The following is a 17,241-nucleotide window of genomic DNA, read 5'->3' as shown; positions in this document are numbered from 1 at the left end:
TTTTAATTTTATAACTTTTAAAACGATTGTGTCAATGTCAAACTCAGCCGGTGAAATTGTGACATTGACTTGTCAGTTGTCACAGTTAATTTGCAAATTTTATTTTTCAATCAGTTTTTGAAATGGCTTCTTTGAGGAGCCCGTCTTCGCCGACCGACGGATATAAAAGGTTTAGTGATGATTTCGCAAACAGCAGCATCAACAATTACGGCTCAAACGTCACAAGTAAACGAGAAGCTATGATTATTCAATGCACAGTAGCCGCATCTTTAAGTGTACGCTTTTGTTGTTAACAATACATTTTAATATTCATTTAATATTTTGTTTCAATTTCCACCTATGCATTGTCTAAGCCTATCAAATCATTTTGCAGTGAGATCAATAGACGATGGCAAAAAAGGATTATGACGTAGTGTGTGAGTCATATGCAAGTTTATACTAACATAAAATACATCTTAATAAAATGTACAGTTAGGCTATCGACCTAATTCATCGGCTTGACGCATAGAATCCGCAAAAACCTGCATGATACTGCTTGTAACGCTTACCTAGAAGCACATAATTTAGTAGTGTGACAGTAATATAGGAATTGATACACTGTCCCCCACACTTATTAACTTCCAGTTAGATGCAGTTTATTCTTGTATAGTTCACCCTCTTGCTCTATCTATCAATGCACACAAATCTATTTTATTTCAATCAGGTACTTGATAAGATTTTATTTAATGTAGTTTATTTCATAGAAATGTTTTTACATGTTAAAAAAAAAATTGGTGTTTAATGATTATTAATTTTTTTACATGATATCCAACTCTATTTTAATCAATAAAGGGATTATAGGATTTATATTTATTACTTTTGATTTTTGAATATCTAAAAAAATTACTAAAAATAAATACATAAAAATTCATCTAAAATATTCTCAAAAGCAAAACCAAGTTTCTTCAAAGCTGTTTTGTAAAATAAGCTGATAAATCTAATAGATTTTATTCCAATTCCCACCCAGAAATTTTTTTTTTAATATATTCATTACCCTATAAACAATGTTCAAACACAAACAGTTTTGAGATCAAAATGTTTTTAGATGCACAGATAAAAAATAAATCTTCAATATTTCTATTATCTTTGGGAAGTGAGTCAAAGTAAATATATATTGAACAATAGATACCATCTCCACTGTTTGAATGAACCCAATATAAATCTTATCTACCTGATAAACACATCTTCAGACTCGCACAAGTCACAGGTTATGTGAAATGTCGAAATTACCTGTAAAAGTGCTAGATGCGTTTAAAGAACATTGGTATAAGTTGAAATCATGTAAGTGAACTTATTTCTCATTTATAAATATATATAAAACTAGTGATTCGGTGTTTGTAAAGAGTAGTAAAAATATTTTTTTTGGTAAGTAAGTAAGACTGAGATTACATTGTTAATTTTTTACAAACTGTCCAGATTAATTTGTTTTTGTTTTATAATTTTTTGATGTTTATTATCCTAATCCTGCAAAGCCAGAATGATTAAAATCCATTCAGCCATTTTCAAGTTACAAATAGTATTACTGAGACTACTTTCTTCATATGTATTTTTTAAATGTGTTAGTGATAAAGGTGTCTTTGAATAATGTGTGTCAGGTCAGCTTGTAATTATGTTTTGAGATTAATACTTATATTTGTTACTTAATAATTTTATCATGCAAGCAATTATTTATAAGTGCGTGCAAGATGTTTATATTATAAATCAACTACATTCAATGTGACTACATTGAATTGCATTGTATAGAAGGTCTTTCTAGTGATTAAATAAATTATTGAAATGTTATAGAGATAAATTCCTGCATATAAATAGCCGCAATAAATATTCCGCAGTAGCCATAGTCATGACTGACTTTCAATATTTTTATTTTTAATTACTGACAAAAAAACCAATGGTTTATCTTAAATGTGTATCTGTATAATAGGTCTGTCAAGATAGTTATTAGCTATGTATGGTGCAAATATATTGCTATCTCGAAAGATATTATAATTCATTTCTTATTGGATCTAATGTATCAGTTTTGTAGCTAAATATTTCAGTTTCGATTTAATAGTTTGTGTTCTTGCTATGCAACTCAATGATTGTTTTTTTTTATTCTTAATCAATAAAAAAAATAAGTAAAAGGCTAGGTATTGCATTACAGATAATGATAAAATCAGAATTTTGCGCTCGTCCGTCATTAACCATAAAGATGGACTGCTAACTATATTCTGACGACTGATGTTGACCCATTTCGGGTGGAGATAAACAAGATATCTTATTAGATTTTTTTCTTGTTTTAAGCCCCGACTATGAGCCCTTGTGGCTCGTTACTGCGCTTCTCTCGATAACTAATTTAACAACTTTATTTAGACACTAAATCTTAACTTTTTTATAGAAGTGTCTTTGATTGATATTTTATAATTTACTAGCAACGTGTTAGCAACTAAATAAAAAATAGTCTTCCTTTCTTACATATTTACAACTAGCTGCGCTTCGCGGTTTTACCCGCGTGGCTCCGCTTCTGTTGGTCTTAGCGTAATGAGTATATAGTCTACTAGATTTCGGCCCGCGGCTTCGCCCGCGTTTGCAAAGGAAAACCCGCATCGTTCCCGTTTCCGTGGGATTTCCGGGATAAAAACTATCCTATGTGTTAATCCAAGTTACCCTCTATATGTGTGCTAAATTTCATTGTAATCGGTTCAGTAGTTTTTACGTGAAAGAGTAACTAACATCCATACATCCATACAAACTTTCGCCTTTATAATATATATTAGATTAAAGCCTTCCTCGATAAATGGGCTATCTAACACCGAAAGAATTTTTCAAATCGGAGAATTTTTCAGTAGTTCCTCAGATTAGCGCATTCAAACAAACAAACTCTTCAGCTTTATAATATTAGTATACATTTTTATTTAGCGTTTCCCTACAATGGCAATACTAAGGGTGCTCTGGATTAACCTTCTATAGACAAATCACCCCCAAATACAGACGTGATTTTTATGACCAAATGAGATTGAATGCCATTACTAGGTCATAAAGTGAATGATTGTGTAATGCTGTCAGTTGTTACTCATTTCACTGAATATAATGCAACCCGCATTTTGAGAAACTCGTGAAGGTCATTGTTATAATTGCAATGCTTCATAGGTAAATGCTTATAGCATTTAGAGTGGTGTTGTTAGGTCGTAAAGGTAAAAGAAAGGATTTTTTTATATTGATTGGATTATGGTGTTAGTACGAAAATCACTACATAGTATAAAACAAAGTCGCTTTCTCTGTCCCTGTCCCTTAGTATGTTTAAATCTTTAAAATTACACAACGGATTTTGATGCGGTTTTTTTAATAGATAGAGTGATTCAAGAGGAAGGTTTTAGTATATAATTTATTAGGTTTTAGACAAAGCGGGCGAAGCCGCTGGCGGTAAGCTAGTTATGTATAAAACTAAGCTAGAATTTACCTACATGAATATATTAATTGCCACATGACTCATCGACAAAAAATGCATTGTTTATAGGTAATATTTTTTGCGATTCGTTGATTAATAACTATGTTTCAGCCCCTTTAAAAAAAGAGGTTCTCAATTCAGTTTTTTTTGAGTTTTTAAAATGTGATTGATTCACCATTTTCCCGCAGCGTTCCTCCCTCATTTCAAAATCATTCGGACGGTGATTTATAAAAAAAGTAGCCTTTGCTTGACCCTGGGCTTTCAACTATTTTCATTCCACATATTTTCATCTAAAGCCTTGTTTCCACTTGAGCATGCTCAGGCGAATGAGCGGCTCATTTGGCTCAAGTGTAAACAAGGCTTTAGCCGTGACAGCAGATATATAGATATATTAAGAAGAGCTGGAACGTCAACACATTTACACATTGCACATGTTAGGCCGGGAGATACTGACACAAAATTTCGGGTCATTTGTAACAGGATGGCGGTCTAGAGGGGTCTTACTTATCCGACGAGTGTGACTTACGCCCACGCGACTAGTCCGCCGGTACCAGCGTTCTGACCATCATTTTTCTTTTTGTCATTGCGTAATAAGACCTCTGTAGAACCGCCATTCTGTTACAAATGACCCGAAATTTTGTGTCAGTATCTCCCGGCCTATGTATGTGTCATATTTTGCAATTGTTTATAAATACAGGGTGATGTTATTGGTGTAGTACGAATATCTAAAAAATCTATGAAGAATTTTGTGATACAGTAAATGGAAGAATTATAGACTATTTTACAGTATTTAATAAAATCATTTAATTTTTTGTTCATTTTCATTAGAAATGTCAATTTTTCTCACCAAGGTGGAAATTTGGATGATAAGGATCTTGTTAGAAAAATATAAATTTTGACTAAAATCGGCATTTTTTTTTTCAAAAATCAAATTACTAATTAATAATCAGAGTTATCACCATTTACATTAATTTACAAACGATATCGGTTGTTCTTACTTAAAATTGAATACCAATGTCTTATTGCGCTATGTGTTCTTTGGAAGTGTTCGTAAAGTTGTTGATCCGTAATTAAATTTTGCGGAAAATCTTTTAGAGCGCTTAGTTGTGACATATCCTAAGCATATTTAATAGAATTAAAAGACGAGCGAATATCCAGAATAAAACACAATACCTATTCTTTATGACATTATTTAAAAAAAATACGCCAAACTATACACAATTTTTACTTGATGCAATCCTCAAAGATCATGGACATAGTGTATTGCGCCTTCCACCATACCATCCAGAACTCAACCCAATAGAGTTACTATGGGACATAATTAAAGGGAAAGTAGCATCACAAAATGTGAACTTTAACTTGAAAACTGTGGAAGAATTATTTAGAAAGGAAGCAAATGCTATTAGTCTGGATATGTTTAGTGACGTTTGGAGAAAGACGCGAAAACATGAGGAAAAATATATTCAATTAGAACCAAAAGTAGATAATTACACTGACTCATTTATAATAACATTAAGAAATTCCGACGGCGAAACATCGTGTTCTTCGAGCGATGAAAGTTTCAGTGAAGTAGAAGATTACGATTACGATTAAATAGATTCTTCTTCTTCTCTATAGATACTGCTTTCTGAATTGGTGGTAAATGTTAAAACTGTTAAACTGTTATGACGATTCAAAAGTGCTTCTAGAAGAAGTCTAATTGTATAAATGTTTGAGTTTGAGTTTAAAACCAATAGTGTGAAAATTATACAATAAACATGTAACACGTATTTGTTAGCGCGTATTGGTAGGTATTACGTACTTAGTACAAATATAATATTTCTTAGATATTTTTACTCGACCAAAGTCAGGACAAGACTGCTCCGCAACTGCAGAAAATGTCCGTCATTTAAATCACTATCAAAACAACCATCCGTGTGTTGGGACTTGGGAGTGAGCGCACGTGTTATTTGTATTGTTTTTATGACCTGAAATTTAATTATTATTTGATAATTGAATGATTATTAATACTTTTATCCAATTGATTATTTTTAGAATAAATAATTAAGTTCATCAATTGATTTACTTTTAAATTATAATTTTACAGGTAAATTATGAGAGCTTTCATAATTATATTTGCATATATTTATCTACAACGCACCCATTTTACAATTCAAGTCTAAAATAAAACTAGAGTCGCATTTATTTTTGAACATACTGTAAGTGAAATTGCATAAGTGTGAGTACTGTGAACATGCCAGCTTTCCTTAATTGACCTGTAACAGGCAGACAGACGTTCACACGTGAAATAGTTTTTATAGTACACATATTATACATAATATTGATTATTGTTATATGTATATGCTTTGTATATGTAGTTATTGTTTTAATGTTATTGTAAACATGAAAACATATTGTTTTCATGTTTACAATAACATTGAAACTAAACTGTATGAAGCAAATGCGCAGTGACATGGATACATTAATGAGATGCCTAGTTATGTAATGATTTAATAATTTAAAATGGATTTTAATATTAATGATACCGACCATTGTAAGTAGGTACTTGTCAAGGCAAAAGTAAAATATAATTTGAAATTTTCTTAATAAAAATCGTAGGTAGTTAGGTAGTTACCTACTTTTTACCGTCTTCATCGTGATTACTTGTGAATCAAGTGATTGTGTAATCTTTGAATAAATTTATTTTAATAGGTGAAAAATTCATTTATAAACTAAAGTAAATAAAATAAGAACATTCACCTTAAATAATAATAGTTACATCGCTTTCATTAAACATTTTGTAAGCCTTTTATTAGCACAACCATACAACAGCAAATAAATTTTAAATTATGCATACCTAGTTTCATAGATTGAAAGAATAAATTTAATAATATTCCGAAGTACATATTTAAATTAACTACCTAATTTTTAAATATTACTGTATATTGGTACATCATTATAAAGCTGAAGAGTTTGTTTGTTTGAACGCGCTAATCTCGGGAACTACTGGTCCGATTTGAAAAATTCTTTCGGTGTTAGATTGCCCATTTATCGAGGAAGGCTATAGGCTATATATCATCACGCTAAGACCAACAGGAATGAAGCAATGCGGGTGAATCGGCGGGGAACAGCTAGTATAATATAAAAATTTACTACAAATTATTTTAATGCTGATATTTTTTTAATACGAGAACTATAGCAGTGGACCAACAGTGTACTGTGTAGTTCAATGACCCACTGAAATAATTGACACAGATAATGAGTTCACAATGCGTGGGAAACTCGGATACAAACATAATTACTAATTAAACACTTGACCGTAATTTGAAGCTTACTTATTGAGAAGGTTCCTAGCTTTTTCCGCCTATTTTCCCTCTCTTTCTCGTTGTATATATGCTATCTCTCTCGCACACGGCACACCTCCCACCAGGTGGCGCGGCCGGCGCACGATAATGTGCAGGCGCTAGATCTTCTTCATTGGCGTCTAGCTTCCGCTGCGAGAAGGTTGTCTACAAGACTACAACCTTGGTGCTATTAAGTATTAAGTATTGCATATTGCAAGTGCTAAAAGTGTGAAAAAGTGTATCCCGTCGGATCGGTACAGTGAGTTATTTTTACATCTATTGTAATGACATTTTACTTAAAAATGAGCAAAAATCTTTTAAATCGACGGTATATCCGTTGGACTTTATTTAAAATGCTGAGGTCTTTTAGTGAATCCTTCAGCAATAGTTTATTTTTCAATATGCTTTAAATACTTAATAGCATGTTAGATATTTAAAATTAACGATACAACCGTTACATTTTACGTGAAATAGTAACTTTTCTTTTGAAATATTTTATAAGTAGTGTTGCCGAACTATCGATAGTTTGACTATCGATAGTTGACCTTGAAAATAAGTCAGAATATCGATAGCACTATCGATAGTATCGATATTATCGATACTATCGATACTATCGATAGCGTTAATCATGGAATACTATTGATGAACTGCAATAGTATCGATAAAATCGATAGTATTGATTGCCAGTATTTGCTATACTATCGATACTGTCGATAGTATCGATACTATTGCTACTGAATATTGCAACTAAAATCGATACTATCGATAGTACTGATACTATCGATAGTAGTAAATTGTGCAATAGTATTGTTCACGATTTCTTGGTATAATGGGTCAGTCAGTGCCACCAACCCATATTATGACTCAGTTTAAAAGTTAAGACTAGTATTTGGTTTAATCGTTGTAATAAAGAGACTTTCTTTTTTTCCTGTTGTTTTGTGGGATCGTTTTCCCTAATTTTTTTTTTTAGCAATACTATCGAGAAAAAGGTCACTATCGATGGGACGATATTATCGATAGTATCGACACTATCGATAGTATCGATAGTTCGTTCGATATTGAGCTTCGATAGTATCGACACTATCGATAGTATCGATAGTTCGTTCGATATTGAGCTTCGATAGTATCGATACTATCGATGGTATTGCTATGTGTCGATAGTATTTACGCTTATAGGACTATCGATACTATCGATAGTATCGACACTATCGATAGTATCGATAGTGCTATCGATACTATTGCTTTTCCCCAACTATCGATAGTTAATCGATAGACTATCGATAGTGGACTATCGAGCGGCAACACTATTTATAAGTAATGCAATATATACTAATGAATATTTGAATTTCTAATACTGTGAGTAAAGCAGATTTTAACGGATTTACCGTTCGGCTTTACTCGTATCGTTAATATTACTTTTGTGATTATTTGATATTGACTAAATATATCAAATACCCTCTCTTTTATATAGATATTTTTATTTTATTTCATTTTTAATGTGTTTTTATTACAAGGTTACAAGTGAATATTAATAGTATGTATGGATAAATCCAAGGCTAATCCTATGAGACAACTCAAAGCTTAACAGGCATGCAATCCATTGCTACGACTTTATTACATTGTCGTTATCACTAGGAACGGTTCGGAGTATAGTTTATAACTAAAAATTATCGAACGAGATGAGTCAGCTCAAAGAACAAATTATATAGGTATTACCTATAACAGGAACAAATTGATGTTAGCGTAATTGCACGAATCACAACGTGTCCGAACATGTCGAGATATGTTATAAATCGTCCGGGAGTTAGCCGCTCATCTGAATAATGATGGAATACGCACAATGCACATGTTCAGTAGGTACCATGAACGTACCACACATTCAAAAGTATCCGTAGTCTATACGTGTCCTTTTATGAGTATTAATCTGATCCGTATATAAGCGAAAATAGACATAGGTATTACACACAGCAATTTTGGTTTGAAGATTACTTTTATTTATATTACGTTTCCTATGTTTCAAATGATGCAACTTTTTGGTTAAAACGAGTAAGTGCCAAAATTTTACATTTAAATTTTCTAGTTTGGAAAGAGACGTTATCGTATAGTTATCGAGATACCTTAATTAGAAATTAAATTTAGAGACATTTCAAAGGATTTACTATTCACATATTCTAACGTTTTAGAATAATATTATAAACTTGTACACCTTGACAAAAAGTAAAAAATTGCGGGTGAGCGGAGATTATTTTGTGCAATAAAACCGTCCTACGATGGTATGGCCACGTATGGCTGCGTTCGTAAGGAATGTTAACGGATATAAAGCAACTAAATGTGACATCGATTGTATGAACTAAATTAAATATGAATCGAAGTTCATTTTAAAATTTTGTGTAAATGATTTGAATTTTGACTTTATTAAATAGTTAAAGCCTTCTTTTTATATATACATAACAATTAATTACCATTGTCAAATCAATTCTTATTTCATCCTGGACAGCTGTTGCTAGCATTGGAAAATAAGTTAAAGTACCTTGTTACTATATTATTATTTTAAATGATTATTAACTTCTAATTTTATATTAGCACCTTAAATCTTGCTCGAAGCAGATTACATAAATGTGGCCGCTAGGTTTAACCGCTACTCCTCGCAGGTTAGGTTCGTTAGCCAGGTTAAACCCACCCTCGCAGGGTGACTATTAAGTATTTTTGGGAAGGCCCTACTTATTTCAAATTACAAACATCCCTCGCGCAGCTGTCGCTCGCAGGGAAATAGGTGCAAATATATCAGCCCTCGCGGGGCTTTGATTACAACCGCCCTCAAGGAGAAATGGTGGAAATATATATCAGCCCTCGCGGGGTTTTGATTACGACCGTCCCTCACGGGGAAATGGTGCAAATATATATCGGCCCTCGCGGGGCTTTGATTGCGGTTGGTGCAAATATACAAAGGATTGATCATTAAAATGATCATAGATATTTGCTTTCGTCAACGAGGACCCACGAAAATGTTAGAGATGACAGTAACGGATCTTCACTCTTCTAAGGTAGGTAGAAAAAGGTTTTGAAATCTAATTCACAGTGGGCCATCTATACAATATAAGTATAGTAATATAACCTAATAAATACAATAAAATAGGTAAGAGACGTTAAATAATGGACGCATGAAATGAATACTTTGTATCCTAAAAGGTTAGCTTACGCTTATTTAATCAGGAAACCACCATTGGTTTATCAATTATGGAAATTGCGACTTGAACAAATTGTATTTACCAATGCAGAGCCTCACAATGCAGAGAATCACAACAAAGGGAGGCGAGTCGGATCAAATATCATCTCGCAGATGATTTGTGGCGGTGGTTTCCAGGATTGTCACCAAGCCTTGTGTCAATGGTATATTTGTTATCGTAATTCCATGGCACTAGCCGACCAATTTTCACATAAAATCACCTGAAGAGATTTTTTAATCGCAAAGCGATTGAATGTAACAAATTACGATTGGTTATGTATAGTTGACCTCTCATAGGCCTACTTTAGTTGCCCGATCTTGTAGGCAATTTATTCGACTCGTTTATCAACCCGTTTGGCCTCATTATGGCACCCATGAGTTTTTCTTCAGGGCTCAAACAATAAATCGCTGAGGGATTAGGATAATCATTTGCTTAGACAAGTTTCTTGTCATCCCACCAGGATTATTATATTATATAATAAACTTATATGCAACTATTAACGTAAAACGTTTAAGGACTCAACGAGTACTGTGAATTCTGACTATTGAGTTACTTAGGATAGAGGATAATTAATAACGGAAGGTCAATCCTTCCAAACAAAAGCCTCGTATTATTAGATATTACTTGGAACCCCTACCCTTCACGAGAAAGCTCTGCCAGATGACTTCACATTTCTTTGATTTGAAGGGGGGGGGGGCAATAAATGCAATGCAATACAGACTATACGGCTTTTGAAACATTATAAATATACCAGATAAGCGAACTAAACCTTTCTGGTTTAGTTCTTGCTATATCGATATCCGTGCCTGCTTCTCGTGGTTGCGGTTGAATTAAGTTTATCAATGGTCATAAATGCAATTCTATACAGATGATATACTGCATTTTAAACATGACAAAGTCTAGTAAGCCAACTAAACTTTGCTAGTTTAGTTCTTACTATATCACTGTCCGTGGCTGCCTCTCGTGGTGGTTACAGATGACTAAAGTAACGTCCTGTCTTCGCATCCACAACCAACTGTCCTTTCATAATCTTAAAACAGATTCATTCGACATAGATCCCCACGAGTTCAGTTCTTCATTTTTGCACTCGAAAAACTGTGGACAACCCACGAGCAGTGCCTCCATTGGTAGCAGTTACAATCAAGGGGTAACTAAGGTAAGCTAGCCATATTAGGGATGTTGGAACAACCGACCATATTCAGGGCAACTTTCTTTGTCCAGTTTAACGTTTAGGCAGTCGTAGCATTCCTACGGAACAAAAATGGGATCAGATCTGCACCCTTAATGCAGTTAATCGAAAGGAGATACCTTCAGACGACGATAGTATTCAGAACGCACCATATTCCTGAACATAATAATGCATATTAATCTGTTGCCATTGTCCTGCAGCAGAATTCCTTAGCGATAATTTGTTCTCGTTAGAGCGAGCGAGGGTTGTAACGATAATATGAGAAATCCTAGTCAGTTCGAGGCCTGAACGACGTGTAAGAGTACTGCTATTTCAGTAGTAGTAGCACCGAGAAGGGCGAAGGTATTCTGGAAAGCAGAACTGAAGGCCCGGTCAGCAGCACCATTCACCTAATAGACAGTGTTTAGTGCTGCACCACTAGAATCTGACTCTGAAGGTATACAGAAATGTATACATTTTCCAAATATCAAATGTTATAGTCGGAAGAAAAATCCTATTTGCCTCCGTCTACCCAAAAGACATACGGAGTAGCTAGTAGAAGTTGGTTGAATTAGAATAAGTATAATTAAAAACCTTTGTTACTTACTGGATAAAGGAGAATGGCGAAACTGGGCCTAACTGTTACAGAAATCATAATATATTTAAAATTCATTATATTATTTTTAGTAATTCTTGGTAAAATATTTACTCCTGATTCTATGGGAAAACAAATCTTTGAAAAAAAAGATAATGTGTTCACTACCGGCATTGTTATTTAGATTTCTATGACTACCGGTCTTATCAAGCAGAGATTGTCAGTGTTGTCAGGAGTAAAAAAGTCGAATATATCGATTAATACGAATGAATGTCTATATTTTATTTTTAATTTTATTGAATTCAAATGCTTTATAAATCAGAAGCAAAACTTAACTTATTTTTAACACATATCTTAATTTATTTAGATCATTCTATAAAATATAAACATGTTTTACTTAATCAATAATAATTATAACATTTTTATTTAGGTAGCTGGCCATTAATAAAATGTCAAATTATTAATCATAATTGTGTCAGATATGAGTGATTTGTTTATGTTTGTTGTTTGACATTTGAGTGAAGTTTTAGGCCCTTCTCCCATTACGATACGCATAGGCGATTCAAGTATCCTGCAAGTCTCGGAGACTAGTCGCCGCGGAGTATCTCACATACATTTTTATGTAGGCTCGCACACTACGCTACTGGTATCCTACACGTCCGCGACTAGTATAGCACTACTCACCGTGTCGGTCGCTTTTGCATCGCGTCTCGACTCTCGCGCGTATCTTTTCGTTAGAAAGATAAAAATATCTAATCATCATGTTGTAGTTCTCGTTCGGCTACAAAAACTCTCTCTCTCAATTTATGTTTCTTTCAAAATATGGATGAATCCAGTACTTCTTACTCTTACGTTGGCGTCTTCTATTTCTATAAAAAAGAAAAACTGCAAGAGCTTCTTCGTCACTGGAATTGCTGATTGCTCGACATAACGACGTAACTGTTGTTGCAATAAATAAATGAATTATTATTATTATAACGTCGGTCCACAAAAACGAGGCACAATAATGATGAATTTAGTCGCATAATATGCGAGTATCGGGTAGCCAGCAAATATCTAAGTAGTATTCTACGCGAGTATCGTATTCTAGAAGTATCGTACCTAATGGCAGAAGGGCCTTAGTAACGTTATATTCAAAATTGATCTTAATCAATATCCCAATATCTCTGCTATCCCATAGAAAAGATCTATAATTATTATATTCATAGAGTCTGTATATTTTTATCTATTTAATCACCCATAAATCATCAGTGTAACGATCAGGCCCAGAGTCCTATGGGAGTTTGCCATTCTCCTTTGGCACATTTCCTATCTGACGTTCATATAGCTGTTGATGGCCTAGATGTTATGCACCACAGAGCAAGTAATATAGGAAGAGACGGCACTCAGTACTTCGATTTCGAGCTCACGCACACATAAGCATTCCTTATCTTCCCGTGAATCTTATATACCAACATAGAGAAGTGCACGTCAAAAATGACCCACATTGCTACCAACATTTAAAAATTCACGTTGCTAGTGATGTCCCTTTAAGAGAACAAGTATCGATAAAACTTCGTATCGATATCGATACAATTATCGATGCTCGGTACAGCACTACTAACCCTATTCATAGTTTCATAATTAAATATATAGGAAGGAAAAATAAAACATCAACAATGTAGATCAATAAGTTTATTATGTATAACATTTTTATATAATATTAAAACTCACTATAAACAGCAAAAATGAATAATTTCATTTGAATTTTACTGAATACCTATCTTAATTAGGCATGTACCTACTTATGATGTAGGACTTATTCGGCTTCTATAGTAACTATGTGAATACAACAGCTAGATTCACATTTTATTCTTTTCCTTTGAATATTTAGCGGGATTTCTGTTGGATAATCTCGTTCTAAATTTCGATTCCAATAATATAATATTATGCAATTATGCATGGTTGCCGTTCGATTCGCCATATTGGAATTATACAAGAGCCATTGTTTTCTTTGCTGTTTGCACATAATAAAATCTCCTCTCCAATTGATTCTTCAGGCAGAACATGTATTAGAGAAATTTTCTCATAAATTGTTATGCAATTATTATATAATATCCTCCTATATGAACAGTCATTGGGTTACATATTGCAAATATTGATTCGCAATCACAATCATTTACACATAACACTTTTTTCACTTTTGGCAGAAATAACAACAAATTGGAAGAACAGGCTCAGTTAAATGTATTTGGGATAATTTAATGTACAGTTAGTAGCCGAGTAAATAACAAAATCTACGATAAACGAAGAACAAATTTTATAAACTATCCTCTTGCTCTATCCGAAAACAAACAATAAACGCCATTTTGAATTTAAAATTTCATGCAACCGTACATGCAACAAATCAACATCAAGTTGTCTATGACCATTGACAAGAAATCGAAGGAAGAAAGAAATAATTTATTTATATATCAAGTTAAAACTAAAATATACAAAAATAAGGTTAAAAAAAAGAAGAAATAATAATAAATAATTAAAACTAAATTAATTTTATAACTTATATATATTATTAAATCAGAGAGGCCAACATTAGAAATATTTATTTATTTTTTCTAAATGGTGGCTTACTATATTCACGATTGGAAAAGTACAATATAATATGAACTCCAACACACATCGATTAAAGTTTAAAATTGCTTGATAATGTAAGGCTAACCAAAACGATGTTCTAAAGTGTCGGCCCACTGTTATGCACAAACACTTTCATTATAAATAAGTCACGTTATGTAGTCCCGAGACTTTTGGTATATAAGTTCTGATGTAAACCATAACTATACCTTAAAATTAATTTGATTAAAACTTAACGTACTTAGCTGTAGTAATTGCAGGTTTGGGACACAGATAAGCTCTTATCATTTTAGTCTCTAACTTCTTGAGTTCATTATATGTTTCCAGTACAGAGTTTAAAACCTATCAGTTTTAAATAAATAATTCATGCATTGCACTGAAAGTACCAGCCATGTTTATATTATGATCGGTGGCGTTGGCTCTAAACATTAATAGACACCGCACGCTTTGGTTGGATGTTACATATTATCTGTATTATAATTTAAACCGCTTACCTGGTTTATTTTATTACCTTATCCAAGGGATGACCTTTTAATTTATTTGACCCTAAAAGTAAAGACCAAGGTCTCTACTTGTCCGCTAGTAGCAGGTTGGGTTAGAACTGTGTGAGTTGAGACAGCTGGTAAATCTATGTTATGAGGATTCAATGGTGCTTCTACAGAAGTCTAATTGAATAAATAAAGGTTTGAGTTTGAGGTATTCTTGCCTCGTCGGTGATGAGCTGTTGCTTAATTTTGTAAGTAACATCTAAATGCGTAATTAAAAGTCGTTACTTGCTCTTTCGCAGATTTACGCTAAAGATAGTGGAAATTGTAGTAACTTTAACTTTTCAAGCCCAAAAGGTTAACTAAGGTACGCTTGAACCAATCTCATAAGTTCTAATACTTTTAATCATTATGATTTACTTTTTGGTTCTTATTTGATTAACTTTTTATTGTTAATATAAATAATATGAAAATTTAAAAATTTGTGTGATTTATTGGTATACTATCTGCACACCTTACTCTTTCAAATAAAGAAATAAGTAATTACTTATGTACCTATTCAAATTCACATTGGCGTCCATATATTGTACACCAGGTGGGTAACAAACAGGTCTCAATAAGTAAGCTTCAAATTACGGTCAAGTGTTTAATAGCTGTGTTTTACCTGAAATAAAACACATATTAAATACTTACCTATATTTGAAGCTTACACTTAACGTCCACCTGTTGAGTATTTCGACTCAATGAAGAAGATCTAGCGCCTGCACATTATCGTGCGCCGGCCGCGCCACCTGGTGGGAGGTGTGCCGTGTGCGAGAGAGATAGCATATATACAACGAGAAAGAGAGGGAAAATAGGCGGAAAAAGCTAGGAACCTTCTCAATAAGTAAGCTTCAAATATAGGTAAGTATTTAATATGTGTTTTATTTCAGGTAAAACACAGCTATTATTTAGTTTCCAGCATTGTTTGCTAGCTTTCCGCGCGCGGTTTCGTCTGATTTGTAGAAAAAAAACAACAACTTTAGTTGTATTTTTTTTCTACTACAAATCATAATGATGATTTGTGATTGGGATTTTTTAATAAGTAATGACTTATATAAAAATCCCATCAACGGATTTTGATGGGATTTTTATATAAGTAATAGATAGAGTGATTCAAGAGGAAGGTTTTAGTAAATAATTTGTTTTTAGATAAAGCGGGCGAAACCGCGGACGGACAGTTAGTTAATCATATAAGTAGGTATGTAATAATAGGAGAACAAAGACCACAGTGGGTAGTTAGTTACCTTTAATCTTATTAAAACACAGGGATGTGAAGTCTAGACTTTCAGTAAATACCTATTAATGAATTGAATGTGGTCAATACATTCACTGTATAATATTGTATAGAAAGGGAAATACGGGAAGTATTTACCAACCTATATAATATTGAAGAGAAATGGAAATACAGGCAAATACTTCCACTATAGTTATAATAAGCTTTTGCTTTATAAAATAGTTAAAACCACAGATAATATAATACTACTTAGATACTTATACTCGTGGTTAAAACTAAAAAATACGCTTTAGATTGTCTTGTTACCGATCCTTTATCTATAGTCTATACTTAATATTATAAAGCTGAAGAGTTTGTTTGTTTGTTTGAACGCGCTAACCTCAGGAACTAGTGGTCCGATTTGAAAAATTCTTTCGGTGTTGGATAGCCCATTTATCGAGGAAGGCTATAGGCTATATTATATCATCACGCTAAGATCAACAGAAGCGGAGCCACGCGGGTGAAACCGCGGAGCGCAGCTAGTAAATGTATAAAAATTAAATTAAAGCTGTCTGGAAGGAACATCATACAAACATACAAGTGAAGCTAAAAATAGCATGTGAAAAAACAATTTATACAAACGAAACTTAATTTCATCGTTTCTATATTTTGTACAATGTAATAATACATCCTCATTTACAACTTCGAAAATAAAAATGTTCGTAGGTATGACAATTTATCAAAAACCTTGACTCGATTTATTCGGAAGTACAGTAAATTACTCTCAGCTACTGTTTGTACGAGATAACAGTAACAGTAAGTACCGTCAGCAAAACCTATAATTGTTTAGTTAGGTATTTTTGTAGTCGTACCTATTTACTTAGGTACATAAAAAAATACCATTGTACCTTGAATATACGATGATTTCTATTCAAATATACCAAAGTTTTCCATGTAAGTAATTGAAAAGTATTAAGTTTTTTTTAATTTGAAGAAGAAAATTTACGCTACTATAATGGAATTGGTCATTTTGAAAACCACCGTATTTACCAAATTCAACGCAACACCCTAAATATAGGTACGTATTATTAATCGATGCACTACCTACATATTAA

General features: G+C 33.0%; 1 protein-coding gene across 4 annotated transcripts in view; it reads left to right on the top strand.

Moving 5' to 3' along the window:
* Positions 1-82: 82 nt before the first annotated feature.
* The window catches only part of LOC123700547 (two pore channel protein 1-like), a 37,740-nt gene continuing 20,581 nt past the window's right edge, over positions 83-17,241 (top strand). The window contains exons 1-2 of one of the 4 annotated variants that reach the window (XM_045647794.1): positions 109-275; positions 374-416. In XM_045647794.1, the coding sequence (XP_045503750.1) occupies positions 389-416 (28 nt within the window). In that variant the 5' untranslated portion in view covers positions 109-275; positions 374-388. Of the gene's footprint in view, positions 276-373; positions 417-1,259; positions 1,321-17,241 lie in introns of those variants that run through there. The other 3 variants (XM_045647793.1, XM_045647795.1, XM_045647797.1) reach the window with 3 other exon arrangements.

This window comes from Colias croceus, chromosome 19, assembly GCF_905220415.1.
Source record: "Colias croceus chromosome 19, ilColCroc2.1".
NCBI lineage: Eukaryota > Metazoa > Arthropoda > Insecta > Lepidoptera > Pieridae > Colias > Colias croceus.
The sequence above is the reverse complement of the archived record's forward strand: the minus strand, read 5'-3'. Positions and strand labels throughout refer to the sequence as shown.